Source organism: Cloeon dipterum, chromosome 1, assembly GCF_949628265.1.
Source record: "Cloeon dipterum chromosome 1, ieCloDipt1.1, whole genome shotgun sequence".
In the NCBI taxonomy this organism is placed as follows: domain Eukaryota; kingdom Metazoa; phylum Arthropoda; class Insecta; order Ephemeroptera; family Baetidae; genus Cloeon; species Cloeon dipterum.
In genome coordinates this window covers 14,902,340-14,925,074 of record NC_088786.1, presented here as the reverse complement: position 1 = coordinate 14,925,074, position 22,735 = coordinate 14,902,340, and the positions used below count along the sequence as shown (strand labels likewise).

At 38.5% G+C, this 22,735-nt stretch overlaps 1 protein-coding gene across 20 annotated transcripts in view; it reads left to right on the top strand.

Moving 5' to 3' along the window:
• Window positions 1-22,495, top strand: part of LOC135935401 (collagen alpha chain CG42342-like) — an 80,422-nt gene extending 57,927 nt beyond the window's left edge. The window contains exons 2-31 of one of the 20 annotated variants that reach the window (XM_065477685.1): window positions 11,829-11,899; window positions 11,968-12,003; window positions 12,252-12,278; window positions 13,066-13,101; window positions 13,288-13,359; window positions 13,884-13,955; window positions 14,211-14,264; window positions 14,901-14,982; window positions 15,041-15,135; window positions 15,194-15,232; window positions 15,476-15,581; window positions 15,639-15,727; window positions 16,364-16,490; window positions 16,552-16,640; window positions 16,691-16,780; window positions 16,834-16,878; window positions 16,979-17,017; window positions 17,355-17,381; window positions 17,563-17,601; window positions 17,698-17,731; window positions 17,788-17,858; window positions 17,919-17,963; window positions 18,366-18,425; window positions 19,365-19,391; window positions 19,447-19,500; window positions 19,640-19,666; window positions 19,896-19,931; window positions 20,344-20,481; window positions 20,598-20,748; window positions 21,256-22,495. In XM_065477685.1, coding sequence (XP_065333757.1) covers window positions 11,829-11,899; window positions 11,968-12,003; window positions 12,252-12,278; window positions 13,066-13,101; window positions 13,288-13,359; window positions 13,884-13,955; window positions 14,211-14,264; window positions 14,901-14,982; window positions 15,041-15,135; window positions 15,194-15,232; window positions 15,476-15,581; window positions 15,639-15,727; window positions 16,364-16,490; window positions 16,552-16,640; window positions 16,691-16,780; window positions 16,834-16,878; window positions 16,979-17,017; window positions 17,355-17,381; window positions 17,563-17,601; window positions 17,698-17,731; window positions 17,788-17,858; window positions 17,919-17,963; window positions 18,366-18,425; window positions 19,365-19,391; window positions 19,447-19,500; window positions 19,640-19,666; window positions 19,896-19,931; window positions 20,344-20,481; window positions 20,598-20,708 — 1,838 coding nt within the window. In that variant the 3' untranslated portion in view covers window positions 20,709-20,748; window positions 21,256-22,495. The remainder of the gene's footprint in view (window positions 1-11,828; window positions 11,900-11,967; window positions 12,004-12,251; window positions 12,279-13,065; window positions 13,102-13,287; window positions 13,360-13,883; window positions 13,956-14,210; window positions 14,265-14,900; window positions 14,983-15,040; window positions 15,136-15,193; window positions 15,233-15,475; window positions 15,582-15,638; window positions 15,728-16,363; window positions 16,491-16,551; window positions 16,641-16,690; window positions 16,781-16,833; window positions 16,879-16,978; window positions 17,018-17,354; window positions 17,382-17,562; window positions 17,602-17,697; window positions 17,732-17,787; window positions 17,859-17,918; window positions 17,964-18,365; window positions 18,426-19,364; window positions 19,392-19,446; window positions 19,501-19,639; window positions 19,667-19,895; window positions 19,932-20,343; window positions 20,482-20,597; window positions 20,749-21,255) is intronic. The other 19 variants (XM_065477691.1, XM_065477716.1, XM_065477762.1 and 16 more) reach the window with 19 other exon arrangements.
• The last annotated feature ends 240 nt before the right edge of the window (window positions 22,496-22,735 follow it).

Genomic DNA, 22,735 nt, shown 5'->3' with positions numbered 1-22,735 from the left:
CCTAATGGGATATTAATTTCCAGCCCATCTGTTCCCGTCCAAATATTGTCCGAGCGATGCTTTTCAAGGCGGCAAACCCAACGCGCGTACGTCTGACACTCAAGAGGAAAACGAGAAGCATATAATTAAATTTTTCTTGCAAGTGCCGGCCGCTGTTGGAATTTATTATTGTCTAGATTATCTACGGTTGCTCGCCTGAAACTGGAATTTGTGCATGCGAAAAGATTGTCGGTCATAACAAAAGATAAATACAGCAAAGTCCTATGAGGCTATTGACACATTACATAAGCGGTGGATGACTATAAGTAGAATCGGCTTAGATGAAAATGTTGATGTATTTTTAACTTAAAATCAATGCCTGCTGAAAGATGTACTCTATTCAAATCAATAATTTTGTATCAATAAATCTCAATCAGTGAATGAACGAACGGTGAAGACAAAACTTAATGTACAAAGTTTAGATGCTGAAACCCATGAAATATGCCTGGTAACGTGATTATAAAAGCGATATATACAAACGCGATTCAAGAGGATAAATTAATCAAACAAGTTATTTATCGTTTCATTTTTTTGAAGCACTGGCAATTGCTATTCTCCAGTTCCCGAACTCTTAATAATGTCTAGTTTACCCAATATATGAAGGGTAAAAAGGTCGTATTTACGTTGAAATCATCAGCTATGACAAAGTCGGGGTGCTGTGGTGCGTTGCAGTTTTTTTAATCGGCCGCTTCTTTATAACGAACAAGAGGCCAAGCCAAAGAAAGCGGTCTAAGTGTAGCAAAAAAGTTAGCAACAAAAAATAAAATAAGCAGCCAGTCAAACAATATCGATAAATAAATGTTGTCGCATCCTAATCTTTGTCATACTGTTGAGGACTTATGACATGCAATGAGCTCTTGTTCACAAATGCAGCGGCAAAATCATTCAACGGCACCCTAATTTTCAAATATTTTTGCATACCCCAGATATGATAAATATATTTTAGGTCCATATAATGAAGTTCTTTGAAATCGTCATTTTAAACATAATGTATTTGCTACCTTCAAACGTATATATATATATATATATATTGAGTTTCAAATAAATTTAATTTTGGAAAAAGCAGATTATTCTGATCAGCGATACGAAGGTTTGAATTTGCCGCGCAGTGCTGCGAGAAATTACCAATTACTTATGTAATCGATCATTTTCGAAGTTTATCTATTCTGCTTTTTTGTTAGCCCTATTTTGCTAAAAATTTATTCCATAGTGTGTTTTAATGTATTGACTTTAGCAAGAGTAAACAAGTATAATGAAACCATCAGCAAACCATTGAAATGAGAAAAGGTTTTCTGGGAAAAAAACTAAACTCGATATTAGAATTCATGTTTTCAAAAAAATATTGACATTTTGTTTAAAAAGTAAATAAATTAAGATAAAGTCAATAAATTGAAATTTGCGTAAGTTATATTGAAAGGAAATGGAAATATCCCATTTACGCCATCTAATCAAAATACTTTCGCGAAGTTGTTATGTGGTCGGGGCTGGGAGCAGAGAATGTGCTGGTGGGCGGTCGGCCAGCTGGCGGACGATAAATTTATAGACACATCGTCGGGCTGATTGTTCGGCTGCTTCGGGGTGGCAAACGCCTTTTGCTGCGGCCGAGGGACGCGCAGGAGGGTGGAGGAACTCAACACGAAACGAAATAACGCGTCTCTGCCATCTCTAAATTTAGTCGGCAACCCCATTTACAAAGCGACAAAGCGCCGGCACCGCCCCGTTTTATGAGTTGAATTTATTATTTCCACGCAGCAAGCCAAGAATCGTGTGCTCACTTCCATTTGTCAAGCAATTAATGCGTGTTAAAGGAGATGCAAAGCGCCGGAAAAGAGAGAAGGACCCTCTTTTCCGGAGCTGAAAACGCCGCGCGCGGCAATTTGCGGCGGATAAGTGAAATTGCACCTCCTTTGTTGTTGCGCCTTTTGAGTTGCGGGTCTCGGCGAAATCTCAATCCACGTCAAATTGAAAGAGAGAAGGCAATATAAGGTGAGCGTGCAGAGAAAGAGCCCTGAATTGGGTTTCAACAGCTCCACTCTGCTTTATCCCCAAGTAGGGAAGGGTTTAGAATTCTAAACGATTTTCCCCTAACTGAAGGAAATTCTGCTTCTATATACTTTTTTGCAAAGCTATTTCTGTCAGACTTGAAAGTTAGATTCTAGAATTAAAAATGCTGAGCTTCTCTGCGAGTCATTTAGCTTTTCCCTTTAGAACAGCTTTGAAATGAAATTTAATTTCCCCGGGAGAGGAAAAGTGAGTGCCGGCTTGAAGAGACAAGATTGTCCCCTGATGCAAACTTCCCAGCTTGAATTATTAAAGAAGACATAAATGAAGCGGAAAACAAAACGAGCTTGTTTCCTAAGTGGATGCGACGCTTGCCTCATACGAGAGCAAAACATTATGAACTCTCTCGTGCCAAGCTTTAATACGATTTATTTTCTTTCGAGCTTTTTTCAGGGTGTAGAAAAACCAACTTCCGTCCATTTCTCATCGCACAAAAATGCAAATGAAATTTTGGCCGCGTTCCATGCCATCGGCCGGCCGAGGTCGTCAGAAAACAATTTGAAGCCCACGGGAGAGCAGCGGCTCGTTAGTTCGCTCCACAGCCAAACAAGGCCCGTCCAAATTCGGTCAATTCTCCTCTGCGCAGGGTCACGTGCGGCCAATTTCCTCTTTCAAATTACCAATTTCAGGGGCCGACGTGATATTGTTCTCTGCGTTAATCGAGATTAGGCTACCAGCGCTGAACAATGCGCCATCCACTTCTGGCTCCAAATTGAGATTCTATCGGACAATATTAGTTCTGGGAAGATACCTTTGAATGAAAAGAAAACAGCGTAGGATGCGAGCATGGAACAAAGGGTAAAGTGAGACCAATTTGAACAGTCGACATCTCCATTCAAATGGAATGTGGAGGGTTTTTATTAAAATATTGCTTTATTAAAATTTCATGTTTGTATTTTATGTGTAGTAAAATAAGATTTAATACGGTCACTAGCTTTCCAAATGGTTAATTAAATAACCGTGATACAATACTTCCTAAACAAATTTACTTGACTTCGATTGTACTATAAAATGCAAGCAGTATTAAAATTACACGGCTACAAAATAATTGATCTTATGGTTTTAACGCTTTTCGATGATCAGTTTTATCTACACGAGGGGTTCTTATCACGGTTAGCAATAGTTAAATAGCATGATTATTATTTTTAGTTATTTTTTCGGAAGTATTAAGTTGGAAACTGAGTTCTTTGAGTCCCAAATTTCAAGCCATATATCTGTTGCTTTGGTTATTTTCTTGTCATTAGCAGCAAATAAGAGGTAATACTTGTGGGCTGTGTGAAACACCTCTGGCTCATGTGAACCGACTTGAAACAAACTTGACCTCATCCTGAAGCGGTTGAGAGGAAAATTCGTTAGCTGCATATGTTTCACAATCTTGAGAGCTCTTTGTTTAACCAGTACTTAGACACGGAACGCTTTAATTAAGATGATATCTCGGCGAGTGACGTGGACCACTTGGTTGATTATTTATTCAGGACGCGCAGCTCGCTCTCTCGGCTGCTTTGAATAAAGCGTTGCTTTTTATTATCGTCTCCAGCTTGCTGGAAAAATGTGGTGCTGAATGAAAATGAAATTTAGGCCAATTGTGCTCAACATGTATCCCCCGAGACCGCCGGCGTCGTTTACATTATTTGATGAGGCCAGAGGTCAATTGAGCGAAAGGGAATAAATAGCCATTAAGCGGGCCATTAGCCACATAAAGAATGCTTCAGCGGCAATGTTATCGTCTTGGACGAGATATCGGAAATTCGCCTAAAGCCATATTGGTGGAAAAAAACATTTTTTGTCTCATCTTTGCCGGATTTTTATCGAGAAAGCTTGGTAACGCTATATAAATCAGCCAGAAGAGTTAGATAATTTGAAAAAGAGGTGTATCGAGAGTCTAAATATAAATATTCAAAGTTTATATTCCCAGATGTACTCTCGCATTTGCATTGAAGACACAAGAAACTGTGTACAAGTGCCAAGTGTGCTGTATTTAAAGTGAGTCGTAAAGATGTTAAGGCAGCGGTGTTGAGTGTCAAAGGAAGGTCCGAAATCCAATACCAGGGGTGGGAATTATCGTCAGAAAGAGCCATTAATAGGTCCACTCTCGGCTCAATGAGGCGAAAATGGTCCCCTGAGACATGTCGATTGACTCTCTTCCAACTCGAGCCCGACCACATGTGTTTTTTGCTTTTCTCTTTTCGCTGCTCAGCAGTTTGTTTCATTGCACATACCAACAGAATGTGATCGATTTCGCAGATGGATTAACGTATAGTATATTATGTTTGAAAGAATTAGTTTTATTTGTTTCTGATTCGTGTAGAAATTCAAAATCAGTTCACTATTAGTAAAATACTGTAAATGGATGTGCGTATGTGTATCAACTCTGTGTTAGTGAAAAATCACACGCACTCTAATTTATTTTAGCGGATAAGCTAAAGCGCAAAGTAAATATTATCCTTCGGTTGTTTTGATAATGCTTGCTTTTTAATTTATAGGTAAAATTAATCAATGAGACTGCGTTAGTTTATATTTTATTTGTTGATTTTTGTAAAATGGGGATTATTATTTGCTGTCCCAAAAACTGTAATACAACATTGGCTCAGCTCCTCTTTGCAAATGTTATATTATGGAGCATTTTAAATTTCTTAATTTATCATCCTCAAAAGTGTAAATTTAATTAAACCATTACATTAACAGATCAGTAATTTAGAATATGGAAATAGTTACGTTTACCGAGACCTTGAACAGCTAGGGCCCAAAAAAGGCAAATGTATTCAATTTTAATACGATTCAACCTTCCTAAAAGAGAATGCAAATTAACATTTCCATTTTGACAAAATCCACTTTTTCAAACCACATACGCGAGCATTTAATTATTCGCGGAAAGATACAGAGCGAAGCAAGGTGTGCTTCGACATGAAAATGTTTACCGCAACGGATAAATATGAATCAAATGTATTTTTTCCAGAGAGTTGTGTAACGCTGTAAAGCTGAAAAAGTTCGAGATTCTTTCGTGAGCAACTGATGAACTTCTATTATGATTGCTTGCAAAAAATTAGCTCCTTGCTGCAGCCGGCTCGACGCGTCCGCCTTGCCGGTTGCATAACACACGATTGAATTGGTTTGAAAGCAGTACCTCTTTCGTAAGAAACTTTACTTCTTGCACTCACTGAGTGACAGAGCACTCATGCACTCGTTCTCAACCAGTCACGAAGTACGACAGTCGTTTTCATCAGCTTTGCAGCCAGCAGAGTTTATATTCCGATAAACGTATTCAAGTTTGAAAACTCGGTTTGAAATGAGACGATCTCTGAAAAAAGGGTTTGAATCAGCATTAGTTTGGCAAATCTGGAAAGCAGGTGCTTCCTTTTGGCACAGAATGTGTGTTCCAGTTCCAGTTGATGGAAGACCAAAAAGGTTGGAAGTAAGTGCGTCGAAGGGAAGTGAAAAATATCCTATTCATAATTTAAGATGAAAGATCTTTGGGGGATAGGAGGTGAAAAATAAATCTTGCGGGATCTTGAACAATTCTTCTGTTTAATCAGAAAGTCTCTTGTCGACTATTGCGACTAACAGAATACAAGGACCTTTAAACAAATTACATAATCGACTTTAGAATTAACAATAAAAGAGAATTGACTTGAAGAATAATTTAAAATTAAAAGGATTTACCCGAATGAACCGGGTCCTTCTCAATTAAACGCTCGGAACTCTTAAGATGTGACTTGTTGGCTCGTGCTTCCGGTGAAAACTTAATTTAAATTCAAAATCTCTCTCTGCTGCTTTAACGAATTTCTAACAAATATATCGTCTAACAATCATTAATAACAATACCCTAGACCAAAAGTGAAAAGGGAGTGGGAGCTCGGCTCCGCAACCACTACAGATCCATGATTTCCTGGATTAAATGGCAAAAATAGTTTTGTAGAATTTGCCTAGGTTATGAAATGTGAGGATATATTATTTGTTGAACTCCTTACCTTATCTGATTTTACTTTAAAAATCGTGCTTTCAAAGAAATTTAAGATAAATTTCAATACATCTCTACATCTTTTCCCATTGGAACTGATTAAACTTATTTCTCTCCGCAAGTGTAAGGAAGATTGCAAAAAAATTCATTACATGATATATCCAAAGTGAGTAAAAACGTGCGTCTGTCTCAAAATCACGACCTTACAAAATTTCGTTTGTCACTTCCCCTAAAGCCACACGCGTAGAGCTGATGGATGGTTCACGCAGGGGACGAGCAGATCTGTCATCGCTCTAGCGCAACTCGTAAAATATTCGCCTTGGACGCGTCTCAGACAGACATTTGAGTGCGATTTTTTACCACCACCGTAGCGTGCCGGGATGAAAAATTAACTTTTCATCTGATCAAAATCGAGAAACGGCTCCTTTTCATCAAGCAGAGCACTCTCTCTGCTTCTGTATGTGATTAACCGAAATGGAAGTGGCCGTAAATTACTCAGCGCGTGCTTCCGCCGCTGAAAAATGGTTTCTGGAAATAGACTCGCCGAGATGAAGCTGCTGAGAAATGTTTTCATTTCAAATTCAACATCAACAGCTCGCACAAGCTTGCTGATTGATTTAAGGAACACTGATTCCTCTTTGTGTTTTATTTAAAGTATTTTAAAGTGCTGCAATGTACTGTTGTTTTGAAATAAAAGTTTATTGCTATGTGTTTTACTATTCATATTTCTTTTTGGGATTTCCTGTTATTCCCTTCTTATCTGAGAAAATTTGAAAATTTTTGATAATATGATTTCAAAATGTTCTAATTGATGTTTGTTGTCAATATAATTGTAAAATTATTATACCATAGAACGTAAAGGTCATATAACATCAGCAAATCCAAATCACTGCATGTGTAACTCGATGAAATTCCTGTTACCAAAGGGTTTTTTAACGTTGCAACCGATTTATCTACAGAGTGACGTACGTAGCAATGATGTGCACTGCAGACTCGGTGTATCTTGTTTTCAGCTCGTGTTGGAGGATTTTCCAGCAGCGCTGCAAATCAGATTTGCCCGAGGTTTAAATAATTTAGCCGTGGCACTGTTTTGCCCGACTGATCTGGCGCAATTACATTTGCGAGTGCTCACCCAGTTCCACTGCCTCGCAACACTGATTGCATCGCCGGGATTTTGATTTGAGCGGTGTTGCACGCAAATCCCTCGACCGTCGCACCTCCCGCAACCCACGTGAAAGGGCTGAAATGAAGATTCCATGATGCGACGGAATATTATTTTCAATAAACAGCAAATTTCATTAATCATATTTTCACAGAGAATTTCGTAAATTAATACATCACTTTTGGGCACGACGGTCGCATTCATATTACAAAATAATTTTGATTAGAGCTATGTCAATGTTTAAATTGTAGACAGTAGAAATATAAACCGTGTAGCATGCGATATTTGGAATATTGCGTTATGAAACGAGTGTCGTTGGGGATCTTATTTAATTGCTATATCGAACTAAAATATGTCTGTCGAATATTGCTTTTTTTATCTGCATAAATATATGCAGGCTGTTTCAGATGGAAAGAGAAAATCAGCAGAATTATCATTTGACCAAAGGAAAATAAGAGAAAATAAACTGAAATAATAGTATTGTAACTTAAAGCTGATTGCGAGCCAAAAGGCGGCGGCTTTGTTTCATTAAAGGCCTCTGGTCGGGCGGGCGAGCGTGCGGCCAGCCAGTGGAGTATGACCTTTTTGATTTACGACTTCATTTCCCGATCTTATTAAAGCTGGGCGGATATGAATTGAAATTAAATTCGCTCCACACGTGCCGTAACTCAGGCGGACACATTTACAGCCTTGCAGCCGGAAATTCGTGTTTACCAATTTAATTCTACGTGTGATCAATTTGCACCTTTTGCTAGATGCAAATTCAAACTATTGCAATCAAACTCCCTTCTGTTTCATTGTGCCTTTTGTAATGCCGAGAAACAATTGGACGTGATATAGCATCTCAGTTAACCGAATCTATGTAATATAAATATATATATATATATATATATATATATATATATATATATATATATATATATATATATATATATATATATATATATATATATTAGAGGCCCATTGAAATGACTAAATGACATTTTAATTTGTATATAGTGTGAATTTTTCAATTTCAATAATATTTCATTCATTAATATTGTGTTGTGTTGCGACTGCTGTCGTGCGAGGCTTAAGGTGCAGTGGGGGAGAAGGTGCAGTAAGGATGCACTGCTTGTCTGCTTGTCGCACACCTTTGTACTGCCACCTGGCGATACAGGTTAAATGCAAAGTAGTAGGATCGTAGTGGCGAGAAGGCGCCACACGTTCAAAGCATGACACAATTTAATTTTGTCAAAGGGTTAACGAAATCTCGTTTGGACGAGTTTGCAATGAAATTGTTGAGGAAACAATGTTGATCTGTCAATTTGGCACAAAATTAAATTGCCTAGTGAATTGTTCCTTTTCCGTCTGTGTCCGGCGGCTAGTTTTTGCTGCAAAATTGAACTGCGACAAAAAGTACATTGTGGCGGGCAAAGTTTGCCAATAAAGCAGGGCAGGGGATAATTGCGAATGGCGGCGGTCCTCCTCCCACGCCTGGCGAGACAAAAAGTCTACTCCGCTCTGCTCTTGGCACTTTGTTTGTGACAAACGACCAACAGTCTGCTGCCCAAGTTAATAATCTTTCCGCCTTTTCTCTCTCCTTGCTCGTTGTGTGAATGTAAAAGCATTCTCGGCTTCTGCTCGGGCAAAGTGGTCCATAAAATCGACACTTTATTGGCTGCTGTATGTTGCTTGCGTGTCCCGCGCCTAATCACAGCCATTCTCTCGCACTCTTTCAATGATCGCCAACGACGTGTGCCGCACGATCGTGTTCATATGGACATGCGATGATCATCTCTCCCTGCGTTTAACTCGCCGATTGCGAAATCTTATCCATATTTAATTGCACTTACGCTGCTATGGCTGGTAGACAATATTCTGCTGCATTGCCCCCGTTTTAAAAGTTAGTATTTTTAAAATCAACTAATGTGAAAATTTGGAAAATTTGCTTTTTTCTCAACATGCACAGCCCTTTATTTTTTTTTTAATCGAAAATTCTTCTGCTTAAATTCGATATAAAGTTACGTTTCCTGAGCAGAGAGTGGTATTGATTGTAATTGTGGCAATAATATTATTTCTTCCCAATGATTTGGCAGTACTTTTTAAGAGCTCTTGGATAAGAATAAATTGCCATAAATATTGAAAAGACAAATACGCAGCATTCATTCTTTGAGAAGCAATAGAAATTCAATATTGTTGCTCTGCATTTTTCCACTTCCCGACATAATTTAATTCACCCAGCGGAATATTGCACTCGGTGTGTTCATGTTTTTCCCTCCAGCAAGACGCGTAATAAATGGTAATGCATTTGTATTTCTCTCTCGCGGTCGTGCATCGTTTTTCTCAACTTGGCGCTGATAAAATGCATCACGTGCCTTGCTGCTATGCTCTTCATTCGTTCGAGATATGATAATAAAAAGACGAAGAAAGCAGCTCGGCGCAGGGCGGCGCAATTTATTTATTCATCCTCTGTCTTTCGTGCACCGCCGGCAGCACTTTATTGATAATCTATTCTTTGCCGGTGAATGCCCCGTTTTTCGCTCTATGCTACTGCGACTAAGACAATGTTGAATGCGCAAGAGTTCGTTCATCATTCAATTTTCATCCGGCCGCAGCAATGGATTGACTTGTTTCCCTGAGTGTGCACAATCGACCCATTCGACGTCTTTTTTACCTTAAAGTGCTCTGTTTGCATGCGTTGGCTTTGATATGCAAAGTGGGCCTCCGTGAAAGAGGACAAGAATAGCTCGCAGCCTTCGAAACGCTTTTTAAAACTCGCCGCGGAAAATCAAATCGTCAATGATGCAACGCTAGCTTTATAGTTTACCACCGTCTTTCAGCTTTCAGATTACTATTGGCGTATTACCATGCTATTTTCCATTGTTGAAGTTACCAACCTAATCTCACAGCCCAATTTGAAAATAAAAATAGGAGAAGAAATAAGACTTAAAACAAGCTTGGAACATTGAAAGATCTCATATTACGGATATTATATATCGTTCTTTTCACAAGTTTCACTGTCTTATATAGAACTTCGTGTGTTTCCCTAAGGTAAAAAACATTTTCGCACACATCATAACTTGGAGTTTAACTAAAATATGAAAAGTGCTGAGCGAACAAAGTCACTGATATGAACAGCGAGCAAAGAGAAAACAGAAGAGCTCGTTTAATTTATTCGTCATGCCGGATAAATTAAAACTGCTTTAAATGAGAATTCTCTTCTCTGTTTGATGACAATGTTCAGTTTTTGAATACGAAACGAAGTTTCGGGCTCGTTCCAGGCAATTCATGCTGATCAAAAATTCCATCAATCACGGCTGGAATTGGACGTGCACGTGGCACCAAACAAATAATCAAAATGCATAAATTATTCAACACGCAGGCGAGATTCAATCAACGGGAAAACGAATAAAACAACACGCGAAAACCAAAAGCCTGTGTCACAAGAATACTCGTTAGAATAAATTTTAAATTCTAATTAGCCTTTTGGTACTGATGCTAATTTACACACATCAAACCGTATATTTTTTAACTGTCCTGAAAGTCTCATTTCTGAAACAATATTATTTGAAATAATGATTTTTTTATGAAGGACACTCCAGTGCGATGAAATCAAAGTAGTTTCTATGAATGGCTGTTCTCATGTACTGTCAAGTTCAAATATTTATCCATGAGCAAAGCTTATTCCAAAATGAACTTGCGCCCTCTTGAGGTCAAAAGTGATTCCTGGGCGGACGAGATGTAAGCAAAGCAGCTTAGTTAGCGTAGTTAGGAACTCGTGTGTGTGTCAGTTCCAAAGCCTAATGGTGTTTTCTTGTTCCCCGATAAACACGGCACTTTATTATGTGTTCCCAGTGGCCGGGAATAAATATAAATAAGTGCAGCCGTTAATAAAAAGCCAGAGGATTCCTCATCCGCTCTTTATTCAGAGCTGAATGCCGTTGGAAACGCTTTGATTGGAACTGTGTTCCTCTTGTTTTGTGTAGTCAAGTGCATTTTCCGCGAGAGCAGCGTTTGCGTTTCGCTTATTCAAACTTCTCTCGAGCGCTTTAATGCATTGGCAAACAATTTGCGCTGCTGCTCGACGTGGATTAAAACCCACGAACGGCATGAATAGCAGCGAGATGAGAGCTTTCCCCTTAATTATGTTTAATGTTGTCGAATTTTGACGAGATCGGTACAAGCAAAGGGAAATTATTTATAGATTATTTATTCAAGTACTTTGTAAAGCACATAAAATGTATTTCGAATTGAATTCGGTCTACGAAAACTCATAATGATGAAATGGCTCTTTTTTGCATTCTTGTCTTCCCGATGTATTTTCTTTCTTAATTTCCAAATAATGTGTATGATGTACCTAAAAAAATATATTAAAAACATCATTGAAAATTTATTTAAATAACAGTTAAACAGTCACCCATCGATTTCATATTCTACTTTCCGTTCTCAGTGAAAAACGGTGATATAATCACCGAAATACATAGTCCTTTTTTAAATTGAAAAGAATGCGGAGAGGCATGGAAGCGCACAACAATTAATAAACGGTGCGCTTGCGTTTTAATATCAGCCCACAGATGAAGACGTTATCCCGCATGCACTGACGAGGGATGAATTAATTTGTTGCAGGTCCACCAGGCCCACCTGGCAAGAGAGGCAAGCGAGGCAAGAAGGGAGACTCTGGCGAGAAGGGCACTCAGGTAGGCCTCACAGTACACCTTTTCCCCTCCACACATAAATGTATCTGGAATTTGTGTTCACGTTTTAGGGACCACCAGGAGCTGCCGGCAAGAATGGATTCCCGGTAAATAATTTATCGCTCTTGACATTTATACTGCGTAATAACGTTGCCGAGATGAATTTTTTTACTGCTGTCCCCTGGCCCCGTTATTAATTTCCCGTGGTCGCTCAGCGGCAATTCCATTCCACTCTTTTTGTTCATATTATACGATCCTCTCGATCTGCGCAGCTCAAATAACAATCACATTGCTAAAAAGAATATTTTTACTGTCAACCCTATATGTAATTTTTTGGTTTCTGCCATTCGTTTAGGGCGAGAAAGGCGCTAGAGGGCCAATGGTATGTAACGTTAAACGCAGAAGTAAAATGTTGGTTAAAAGCCTACTAACCATGTTAACTCGCTTTTTGTGCCATTAACGGTCGCTTTTACGAAACTAACCCAAAATGAAATAGCGTTAAAATCACATTATCTCGTCGAGTTGAAATTAACATTACCAGGCTGAATCCAGAACAAGGCCTATTTTGTAGTTTAATTGTTTTTCCTTTATTCGGCATGAGATTGAATTTCGCTTCAAAGCGAAATTTGCATCATTTGTTGTTGTGGTTGGAGTAGATTTTGGAAAATGGTTCTTTCTTTTTATAAATCTCATCAACGGTTATAGATAGAAAATTTAACAATGTTGAATATTGGATTGTCGTGCTCTTTGACTTGTTTCTACACACATATAACCATTCAAATTCACACATATGATGAATACTTGGAAATGAAATTTAAATTTCTATAATTGTGATTGTTTGACAAATTCACCTAGTATGCTTTATTGTCTTAGAACAGGAATACTAATTGCGGGCTTTTAATTTTGAATGAGTAACAGTTTAATATATGTACTGATTTAGTTTGCAGTTAAATAACGTTTTATCTTTTAGCTGTACATTTTTATCAATTTTTATATCTTATTAATATGGTTGGATGTCTAAAACTTTGACCACAATTTTAACGATCCAAAATTCTCTCTCTCTCTCTCTCTCTCTCTCTGCTACACTTCAGTAAACTATTTATTTGTACTGATTATTCGTTACATTATGATTTTGCCTGCAAAATTTTCAACTTAGCAACCTTTTCTAGGGTCCCATTGGTTTGGACGGCCCGAAAGGAGAGCCTGTAAGTATTGCTCATGGTTTATTTCTAAAACGTGGAGTTGCACGAGAAATAGAAAATCAAGATGCGACCATAGTTTTGCACGTTCTCGCTGATTTGCCGCATTAGTGGCGGCAAAGTGCCTTAAGCAGCTTACCCCGAAATGCCTAGAGACCGCGAGTTTGCTAAGAAGAAAGTGTTGTGTTGCAGGGACGCGTCGGAGAGCGAGGACCCAAGGGTGAGCCAGGCGGCGCCGGCCTCGACTACGTGTCAATTATCAAAGTAAGTGGCGCGCTGCAGGCGCTGGTGACAGCACATTGACGCTTATCTAATATTTAATCCCCAAATAATGGCAGCAGCTTTGTTCCAACGCGCATATAATCTGAAGGCTTCGACTTGACATTAGAGACTGGTGCAAAATACGCCGCTGCTCACAGATATTCTGAGTTCTTACAGCTATTATCTAATTATACTCCAACAGGCAAATCCTGAGATTTAGTAAACGGATAAATAGAAAAATGAAGTTAAATCAAATTTTTAGTATGACTCTCTGGAGCGTTAGAAAATTTTCAGATTTATTGGTTTCAACAACATAAATTCAGTCATAATTGCTCAAATTTCCAACTTTGATCTGAACTTACCCCCAACTTTCTTAAAGAATGAAATCAAATTCTGCAGTTATCCCAATTATCCCAAAATAAAAATTGGTGCACCAGTCTTGAAAATGTTTGTGCAGTATAATAATAATCTTTCCTAGTCGACCGCTTTGTTAATTGAGATTCGGGGGTTGTCGTGTATACTTACAGGGTGGTGTGAAGCGCTCAGTAACTACCCTTCGTGGTGGAACCCTTGGATACGCAGAAATCGTCGCGGTTAAGGTAAACCTGAGGACAGCTGTGCCGCGGCTAATCTCCCTCGACTTTGAACTTATACTTGTTGCACGCGTATTTTTAACAGACTAATTCTTAGTTAGAATCCGTTTTAATTGTCTCTCACCTGTGCTGCTGGTTGTCGGTGCTTATTCTTTGTTGTTGTTATAATACTTGTTTAATTGTTGATTTACTAATTTTCGCACTAATTATTCCGTTACATGTGTGCGTGTTTTGTTTTTACCTGCGGTGTGCTGCTTGCAGGGCCTTCAGGCTAGTGGACATAACATTTCTTCTCAAAACGTCATCATGCTCAAAGTAAGTGCAATTAACAAAGCTAACACAGCTGGAAATTGTTCGTGCAATTTGGGCGTAATTTGAATGGACTAATCGCGAGTTGTCGAACTGAACTAAGTAATATAGTAAAAATAACGTTTTTCTATGAATAAATAAACACTATAGTGAGTTGGATAATACTGAGATAATTTTTACTAGCCTTACCTTCTTATTTGCCCAAGTTTAGTTTATCAATTTTAATAAATAATGTTGAATTAAATGTTCTAAATAAAACTTTAAACAAACCAGTTTAATTAGTAGATTCGAGGAAACAATTCAACTGTACGAATAGAAATGAAAATTACGCTTCGCAGATAAAGGGTTTTTAAAAGCCTCATTAGAAAATCATACGTTTAAGTGACTGCCCACAGCAGGTAATTTGTGTTCTCTTTTTCTGCCTCAGAGCAATTGCATGCTTTCGGTTTCTGGGTATCTTTCGTTTACACAAAATTGTAAATTTCATACTCACTGCACTGTAATTTAATTTGGTTCATTATTTAATTACAATTTTTGTAGCATTATAATTATTTATAATCACATTAGTTAATTAGTTAATCGTGTAAATAGACTACGAGTATAGCATGAACTGGTGGATTAACACTCGTTCCGTGCTTTTAGGGTGAGCCGGGAGAACCAGGACCTCCAGGTTCGCCAGGTCCTCAGGGCAGAGAAGGTCTACCTGGACACGACGGCAGACAAGGTAATTATTACTGTAACCAGCCTGTTGAACCACATGAACAATTAAAAATCGCGTGCAGGTGTTCCAGGTGAGCCAGGTCCAAGAGGCGAGCGAGGACCACCAGGCCCAATCGGACCGCCTGGCGTTGGAATGCCAGGACCATCTGGAGCAAAGGTGAGCATTTCGTTCTACGTTACGATACTTGGTTTTTTAAAAATGTCGAAAATTTCAGGGAGACAAAGGTTCTAGCGTATATTGGATCTCCCCACAAGTGAGAGATATTTCACGCCATTTAGTAGCATTTGAAATTATTTTGGTTTTTGTTTCCATTGAATTGCTTAATTAATAGATGCAAAATATTAATTGTTTTATAGTTTTGCAAGCAGTATAATAATTTTGGTTTGTGAGTATAGTTTGCAAAAATTCCCTCTGGATTAATTTTCCCCTTTCCTTTTTTTGCGTTTTGGTGCGTGACTCTGTCCCATAATCCTTTTCTACATTCACCTTGTTTCAGGGTGACCGTGGTGAAAAAGGTGACAGAGGTTTCACGACGACCCTCGAAGGAGGAGAGTTCCGCACGGGTCTGATCGAAGGTCCGCCTGGTCCTCCAGGCCCACCAGGTATTCACTGCAAGTATCCCCCTTTGAACTGCATTTAAGTTCCGTTTCATTTTGCAGGACCTTCCGGTGCCAAGGGTGACATAGGGCCTATAGGACCCCAGGGTCCACCTGGTGAGCGTGGCGGAAAGGGCAAGCAAGGAAAACGAGTGAGTTTCATTTCCGACGGACGCAAATCCATTATTAACGACGCGTCCGCTGAGTGTCAATTAATAAATGATGATTTATGCATATCGCGTATTAAACGGTTCGGAATGCAGCTTGCGTAATAACTTACTGTGTAAATTAATTAAACACACTCGCGCAGCATGCACCTCAATTACCGCCGTGTCAATTAGCTCTTTTGGCGGCGCACTCCCGCGCGTTTATATATAAATTTGCATGGGGCCAATCGATCGATGTATTACTCTCGCGGCTGTTGGCAACAAAACTTTTTTCTCTTGACGGGCAACAAATTGGGACTAACTTTTCTGTGTAAAATTGTGTGTGTGGTGGCAGTAGTAATTAATGGTGTAGAAACTAGTTTTATATTGATTTTTTCTTCGGTGAATGGTGGACTAATCGTTCTTAATTTGCGACACTAACCTTTGTTTCCCTCCCATAGCGGTCATAAGCGTCTCTCTTTATTTGTGTTGTGAGCGTGCTTTGGTTTTTCGTTGGACCACTTTGTTTTAGTTCTGTTCGTAAGTAGCTAACTCAATTTAATTTTCAATGCATGCTGCTTTAAAACTAAAATTTTAAAAATTAAATTTACTGGCATGTTTCTGATACAGCACAATTTTCAGAGACGATTTGGTGAAGATAGTGGACCAATGATGATAGGCCCCCCAGGCCCTCCAGGTCCTAAGGGTGAACCTGGTGACTTGGGTCCCAGAGCTGAGAAGGGCGAAAAGGGAGATCAGGGCATGTTTGGTAAATATGATAGATCTAAAATTTCTACATCAAGTTGAAAATTTTCAAATTATAATCATAGGCGAAAAGGGTGAAGGTGGAAGTCGAGGTCCGCCAGGTTTAGATGGACTCAACGGCGAAACTGGGCCGCAGGGACCACCAGGACTTCCAGTGAGTAAAATCAGGAAAGGAAAATTGAGGAAACTCACGGAATTTTTCAGGGCCAAGCTGGTCCGAAGGGTGACAAAGGCGAGTACGGCGACATCGGTCCTCCTGGTCTCATGGGTCCACCTGGTCTGCCTGGTCCACCAGTAAGACTTACTTTAAAATATACTCTTCAAGGTTCTAATCTTGCTCTTTCCAGGGCTATCCGGGCCAGAAGGGTGACAAAGGTGAAAAGGGTGAATCGGTAAGTCTTTTCTTCTTTACCTTTAATTAAACGGTGTTATAACTGTTTCGGAACCATTCGCAGTAAATATGGTTATAATTTTTTGTCTAACGATTATCAGGGATCAAGAGCAGGCTCACACTCAATTAGTGCTCGATCAGTAAGTTTTGCAGCGCTCTCTCTTTACCACATTCATATTCACACGTACACACCACCTCCTCTCTCATATTGCATATTTGAATTCGAAACTGATTCGCCTGCATCTGGAAAGCACCCTGTCTCTCGCATTCGTCCTCTATTTCTCTCTACTCTCAGCTGCCGTCTCATTTCATTCAATTTTTTAAGCTGTGTGAGAATTTATTCGCAAACTAGAAGTAAAAACTCTCTCGTGTACAGAAAGAGCAGAGAGCATGCACTTTTCTATACTTTTCGCGTATCAAACTAATGCGAAAATTCCACTCTGTCTGTTCTCGGCACGCATTGATTGGCCTGCACAGAAATACAAAAAGCTTAGAAGGCGCCAGGTATGTCTCGAAATTTACCGTCTTTCTCTCCCAACTTTTGAATGAGAATTTATAATTAAATCTTATTGGATGTGTGCACGTTATTTAAGCCGCTGCATTTGTGTGCATATCATTATTTTCCCCCAAACATCCACAGATAAAGATATCTTGGAATATGGGCTAATGCAATGTTTATTTGCAGGGTGACGGTCAACATGAGTATGGAATCACTGGAGAATTTGTAAGTGTAGGAGCGAGTGCATTTGATTATTTAATTTTATTCATTTACCGCAAAGCATGTGAATTATACCAGCTCCTAAATATGAAACTTTTACAGATTCCCGGTCCGCCAGGTCCACCTGGCCCACCTGGTGAGTTCATATGAAACGATAAAATAAAAATCAGAACTAACAAGATTCTTGTTTAGGTCTTGGTGGTCTACAAGGTCCACCAGGCATCAAGGGTGATAGAGGACAGGACGGTGGAAAGGGAGAACCTGTGAGAGCCCAAAGATAATTTTAAATAGCTAGAAATTCTGATTTGTTGTGTGTCCCGCAGGGCGAAAAAGGAAATAAGGGAGACCCAGGACCAATGGGACTACCCGTAAGTGCATTTTTGGATATATTCAAAAATCTTTAAGATTGAAGAGACATAAGTATTTTTTTATGAAACGCTAAATTGCCATTTTGTATGTCTTTGTTTCATGACCATGTTTACAGCTGATTCGTTAGTTTCTTTGAATCATTAATTAAAAAAATCCTTTAAATAAATAGTAATAATGATGTAATTTTCATTAGATCGATATATTTCATTTTTAATAGTTCAGGCTGATGCAATTTTATCTTTAAACACCTGAATTGTAATTTAAAATACAAAAAAATATTTAATATTTACTGGAAAAAACAACATAATATGCAAAGCGAACATTAGCTCTGCAGTTTTGAAATATTTTATAACATTTAAGAAATAAGGAGCAAATTGACTAAGTTGGTGTCACTTTTTCAGGGTCCGATGGGGATGCGAGGCGAATTGGGCCGCGGCGAGCAGGGCAAGCCAGGCCATGTGGTAAGGCCGGTGCGGCACTCAAGCCACACACAGAACCCCTCGCACCGCAGTACAAGCCTGATGTACGGCGCCGAGCCGCATCAACGCGACCCCACCTGAAAGGGCCACCCCGCCCCCGGGGTCGCGTTTTCACGTTTTTCTATTAACAATGCCAGTAACAACAATGACGACGCTGTCGGGCCATCAAAAAATTAACTCACTTCACTCAAAAATGGCTACATTATTGAATTTCGTTCCAATAAAATCTCATCTCTTTTTATAGAAAATTGAAATGCGCGCCTCTCTCGTTTTCTATTAAGTTGGTCAAAATAGCACAAAAGGAGTCAGAATTACAAAATACTTGGTTATTTGCAATAACAAAAATTCGTGCTGCCAAAAAAAACTAACACTATTCCGGAACACGATATTAACAAATTGCATGTTGATTGATGCGAAAATATAATATTGATCATTAATAATTAATGTATAAGATATGTACTGTACATGGATCATCGACGACTTAACTAATTGTAATACTAACAAAATGAATTATTAATAATAATATACAATACATGTGGTGTCTACTGCGTAACATACTGGATGTGAACACTGCTGATGCTGCGAGTACTTCCTAAGATTAGAATTACAACTAGTCCAATAAAACTGACATGTTCCAATTGTGACCTATGCTGCATTTTGAATGTTCCCTAACAAGTGTCTCTTTCTCTCCTCGCATAATTAACAAATGCTGAAATTTATTTCCTTACTAATTTGCTGTGGAAAAAACTGCAGCTTCTCTATTAGATTTTCTTTCCATTCTTTAATTTGTGATTTGTTACTAACTTATTTCTGATACTACTGCCACCCACACTGTTTATGCTCAAACTGGGGTATTATTCTGTTTGGCTGATTAATTTTCATTTCCTTTTTTATTATTTCCAATATTTTTCCTTATTTCAGGGACCTCCTGGCCTTGACGGCATGAAGGTGAGCATTTTTCTTAATTTATGTATTGTTAAAAAAATAATAAATTGAATTTAAGGGAGCCCAGGGTGAACCTGGAACGAAGGGAGAAAGAGGAGAGCCAGGCCTCCCCGTGAGTACAATACAAAACTGCTCCTTTTTTGCGGTGTTGGTGCGCTTAATGTTCGTTCCCAACCCCATCTTACAACATTAATTTCCAATCAAAGTGTCGCATTTTCATGTTCTAACGCAGGTGTGGTTAATTGTTGTAGGGAACTGACGGCATCCCTGGATCAGAGGTATTTTATTTTGAATTTCTCAAATTAAAACACAGAGTTTCTTATGGTTGAGGAGTGACCCGGGCGTGACTTGCAAAGTGCCCGCGGGCGCAACCCTTCCGCCCCTGTGCGAAATTTGTATAAAATCGCATGCTTGCCCGCTTTGTTCACGCAGCTCGCGTGCAAACTTTTAATATTAAGAGCAAAGTTTGAGCCGGCGGAATTTATTAAAATGCGATTTTCTCAATAGGGGCCGAAAGGAGAGAAGGGCACGAGAGGAGAAGCGGTGAGTTACTCTTTATTATATCTCATTACGCCGCCTTTCACCGCTGGCGAATCGATTTTCGTTTTTCCCCCAGATTTCTCTAATACGTGAATGCTTAAGAAGTTTTCTGTAATCAAACCCATACGCGCTCAAGAGAGCAGCTGTGATTCAACTAATTCAAATGAACACATCGTTGTGTCTTTTCACCTCAGATTCAAATCTTAAATCGCGTATGATAAAATAGAGTCAAGCTGACTTCAGCAAACTCTTTAACTAACGTTGAGTGAAGAGGGAAAAACGAAATAAATTTGTGCATTTTGTGTTCAATGTTTTATATCTATATCAATAGCAGTTTTTTCAAGAGTCATTTTGACTACTTAGGATTAATTTGAATTTTTCCTAATTTGTCCTGTTATTTTTTTATATTACTTAGGGTCCACTCGGCAAACGCGGCCGAAAGGGAGACAAGGGTGACAAGGGTGAGCAGGGGGTACCAGGACTAGATGCACCCTGTCCCATTGGTCCTGATGGCCTGCCGTTGCCAGGTTGCGGCTGGCGGCCGCCCACAAAGGTACATTAAAACTTTTTGTGCGTTGTGTAATTAATTTAACATGAAAAAACTTTATTAACTCTCTCTTGATATTCGCTTGGTTAATGCTTAATGCTTTTCCGCTATGTATGGTGTAGCCCCCACCTGCGCTGCCCACCCTTGTCCCCCACCTGGCGCTGCAAACCACCCCCGAACCAGACTATGACGATGGCCAGGATGAATACGACGACAATTACAATGAGCAGTAGACCCATTCAAGACTAACGCACAATTTTCAGTTGCCCCCAGGTATGCACTCTTTCCGCAGCTACATTAACAAAAGGCTAAAAAATCTGAATTAAGTCCTATTTAATTCAAGTTTGAATTAATAATTTTTAAAAAAAAATAGAAAATCAAATCCATAAAAATGCTCATTAAATCTGTTGGAATGCTAAAAATTTGAAAAAAATTAAATAATTAAAAGAATTTAGATTCGTAAATTTGTATTTTATTAAAATATGTATTGGTAAAATCATAGAAATTGAAATTTAACAAAAGCTGAAAGCATTATCAATCAAATTTTACCATCAATTTTGAAAATCCCTCAGTTTCAAAATTAGTCTTTCAGAAAATTTGTGTTATATATATTTCTTAGAAATTGTAAATACTTATACAGCAATCTTCTAACGCTGTAACAATAAAGAACATTGTCTGCGCTCGCTTAATTCTTGGTGATTGGATTAGTTTTCTTGCGTTATATACAATTGAAATTTAATAAAATAGGAAAACTTGTTTTAAAAATGCACTAAATTACAGCCGCCGTTGGCGCGTGATAAGTTGCTGCGCGGGCCGCGATTGCATTTACAGCAGAACAGCCACCACCATCTCCACCCCCATGCAGAGGTCGGCGGAGAGGGTTGAGCCAACCACACACAGCAACCCCCAAGAGTCGCCCTCCGCACGTATCTGTACACTTACGAGAATTTTTTTGCAAAACTGCCAGTGCAGGAGTACTTACTGGCTTCGAATTATACACTCTTGTAAATAATGAGAATAGCGTAAAAGCTCGTCTCGACAGCAATTTTATAAACAAAAAATAAAGACAATAGATGGAAGTTACATTGCACATGAATATGTGGTACTACTGAAGAGTGTGTCGTGCGCAGCAAGACTAATTGAAAATCGAGAACTAGTATTCAAAGTGATTACATTCGTCATAGGAAACGAAGTGCAAATGCAGGAGTCTCATCGTGCAGGACTAATGGTGCCAAATAAGTTTTCACAGTTGCGATATATTGAAGTAAAGTTATCATTTGATGCATTTGTCCATGTTGTGAATGGCGAAAGTTTGTGTGTTTGCGGATTGAGTGAGGTGATGTATTAGTGCGAATCACACAATTTTTCATCACACTGTAATTAATAGAAGAACAAAATGTAGCATTTACAAAATTAAAATGAATTTTAACTCTCAACCAAACTTGCGGGAAAGAAATTGAAATTGAATGAAGAGTGCGAAATAGCTGAGGAAGAATTTAGCTTTCATGGGAGGATCTTTAAGTAATAATTATTTTTATCCTGCAAATTCAAAACTTAATGAACACACGGAATCACGAAAAATGTTTTTTGCTTTCACTGCTAATTAAATTAATTGCTTCGAATTTTCATGCATCCCTCATTGTTTGCGAGAAAAATTAAGCACACAAGATTTATGCAATGAGAGATTTTGTGAACTTGATGCAATCAGCGATTTCTACCTCTCTTGACCTTTATGAATTATTATTGAACTATATAATTATTATAAGATGAGAATTTATAATTTTTGGTTTTGCCAATTAAGCTCATGAATGTGTGTAAAAAGTACCATTTTTGTAGCTTTGCTTATCCTTAACTTGGAGCCAAAAGAAAAATTGATTAGTCAATAGCGCGCTGCGAGGTTCACAACGATAAATTAATTGTTTGTAAACGAAAGCTCACTGAATGATATTTATTGAACTGATCACGAAACTGTACGAATTGGAAAAAAATATTAAAATTTACCAATGTAATACCATATAAATGTTTTTTATTAATGAAGTCATTATTGTCATATATCGTTGGAATATATATATATATATATATATATATATATATATATATATATATATATATATATATATACATATATATAGGATATATAGTCTCTACAGCGTAACTGGCAGACTATCCCCGCTCATGCGCCTCTGCTTTTTCATTCAATATGATTATTGGTCTTCTGAAGTGCCAACCCCAACACCCCAAATAATACGCCTGATACCAT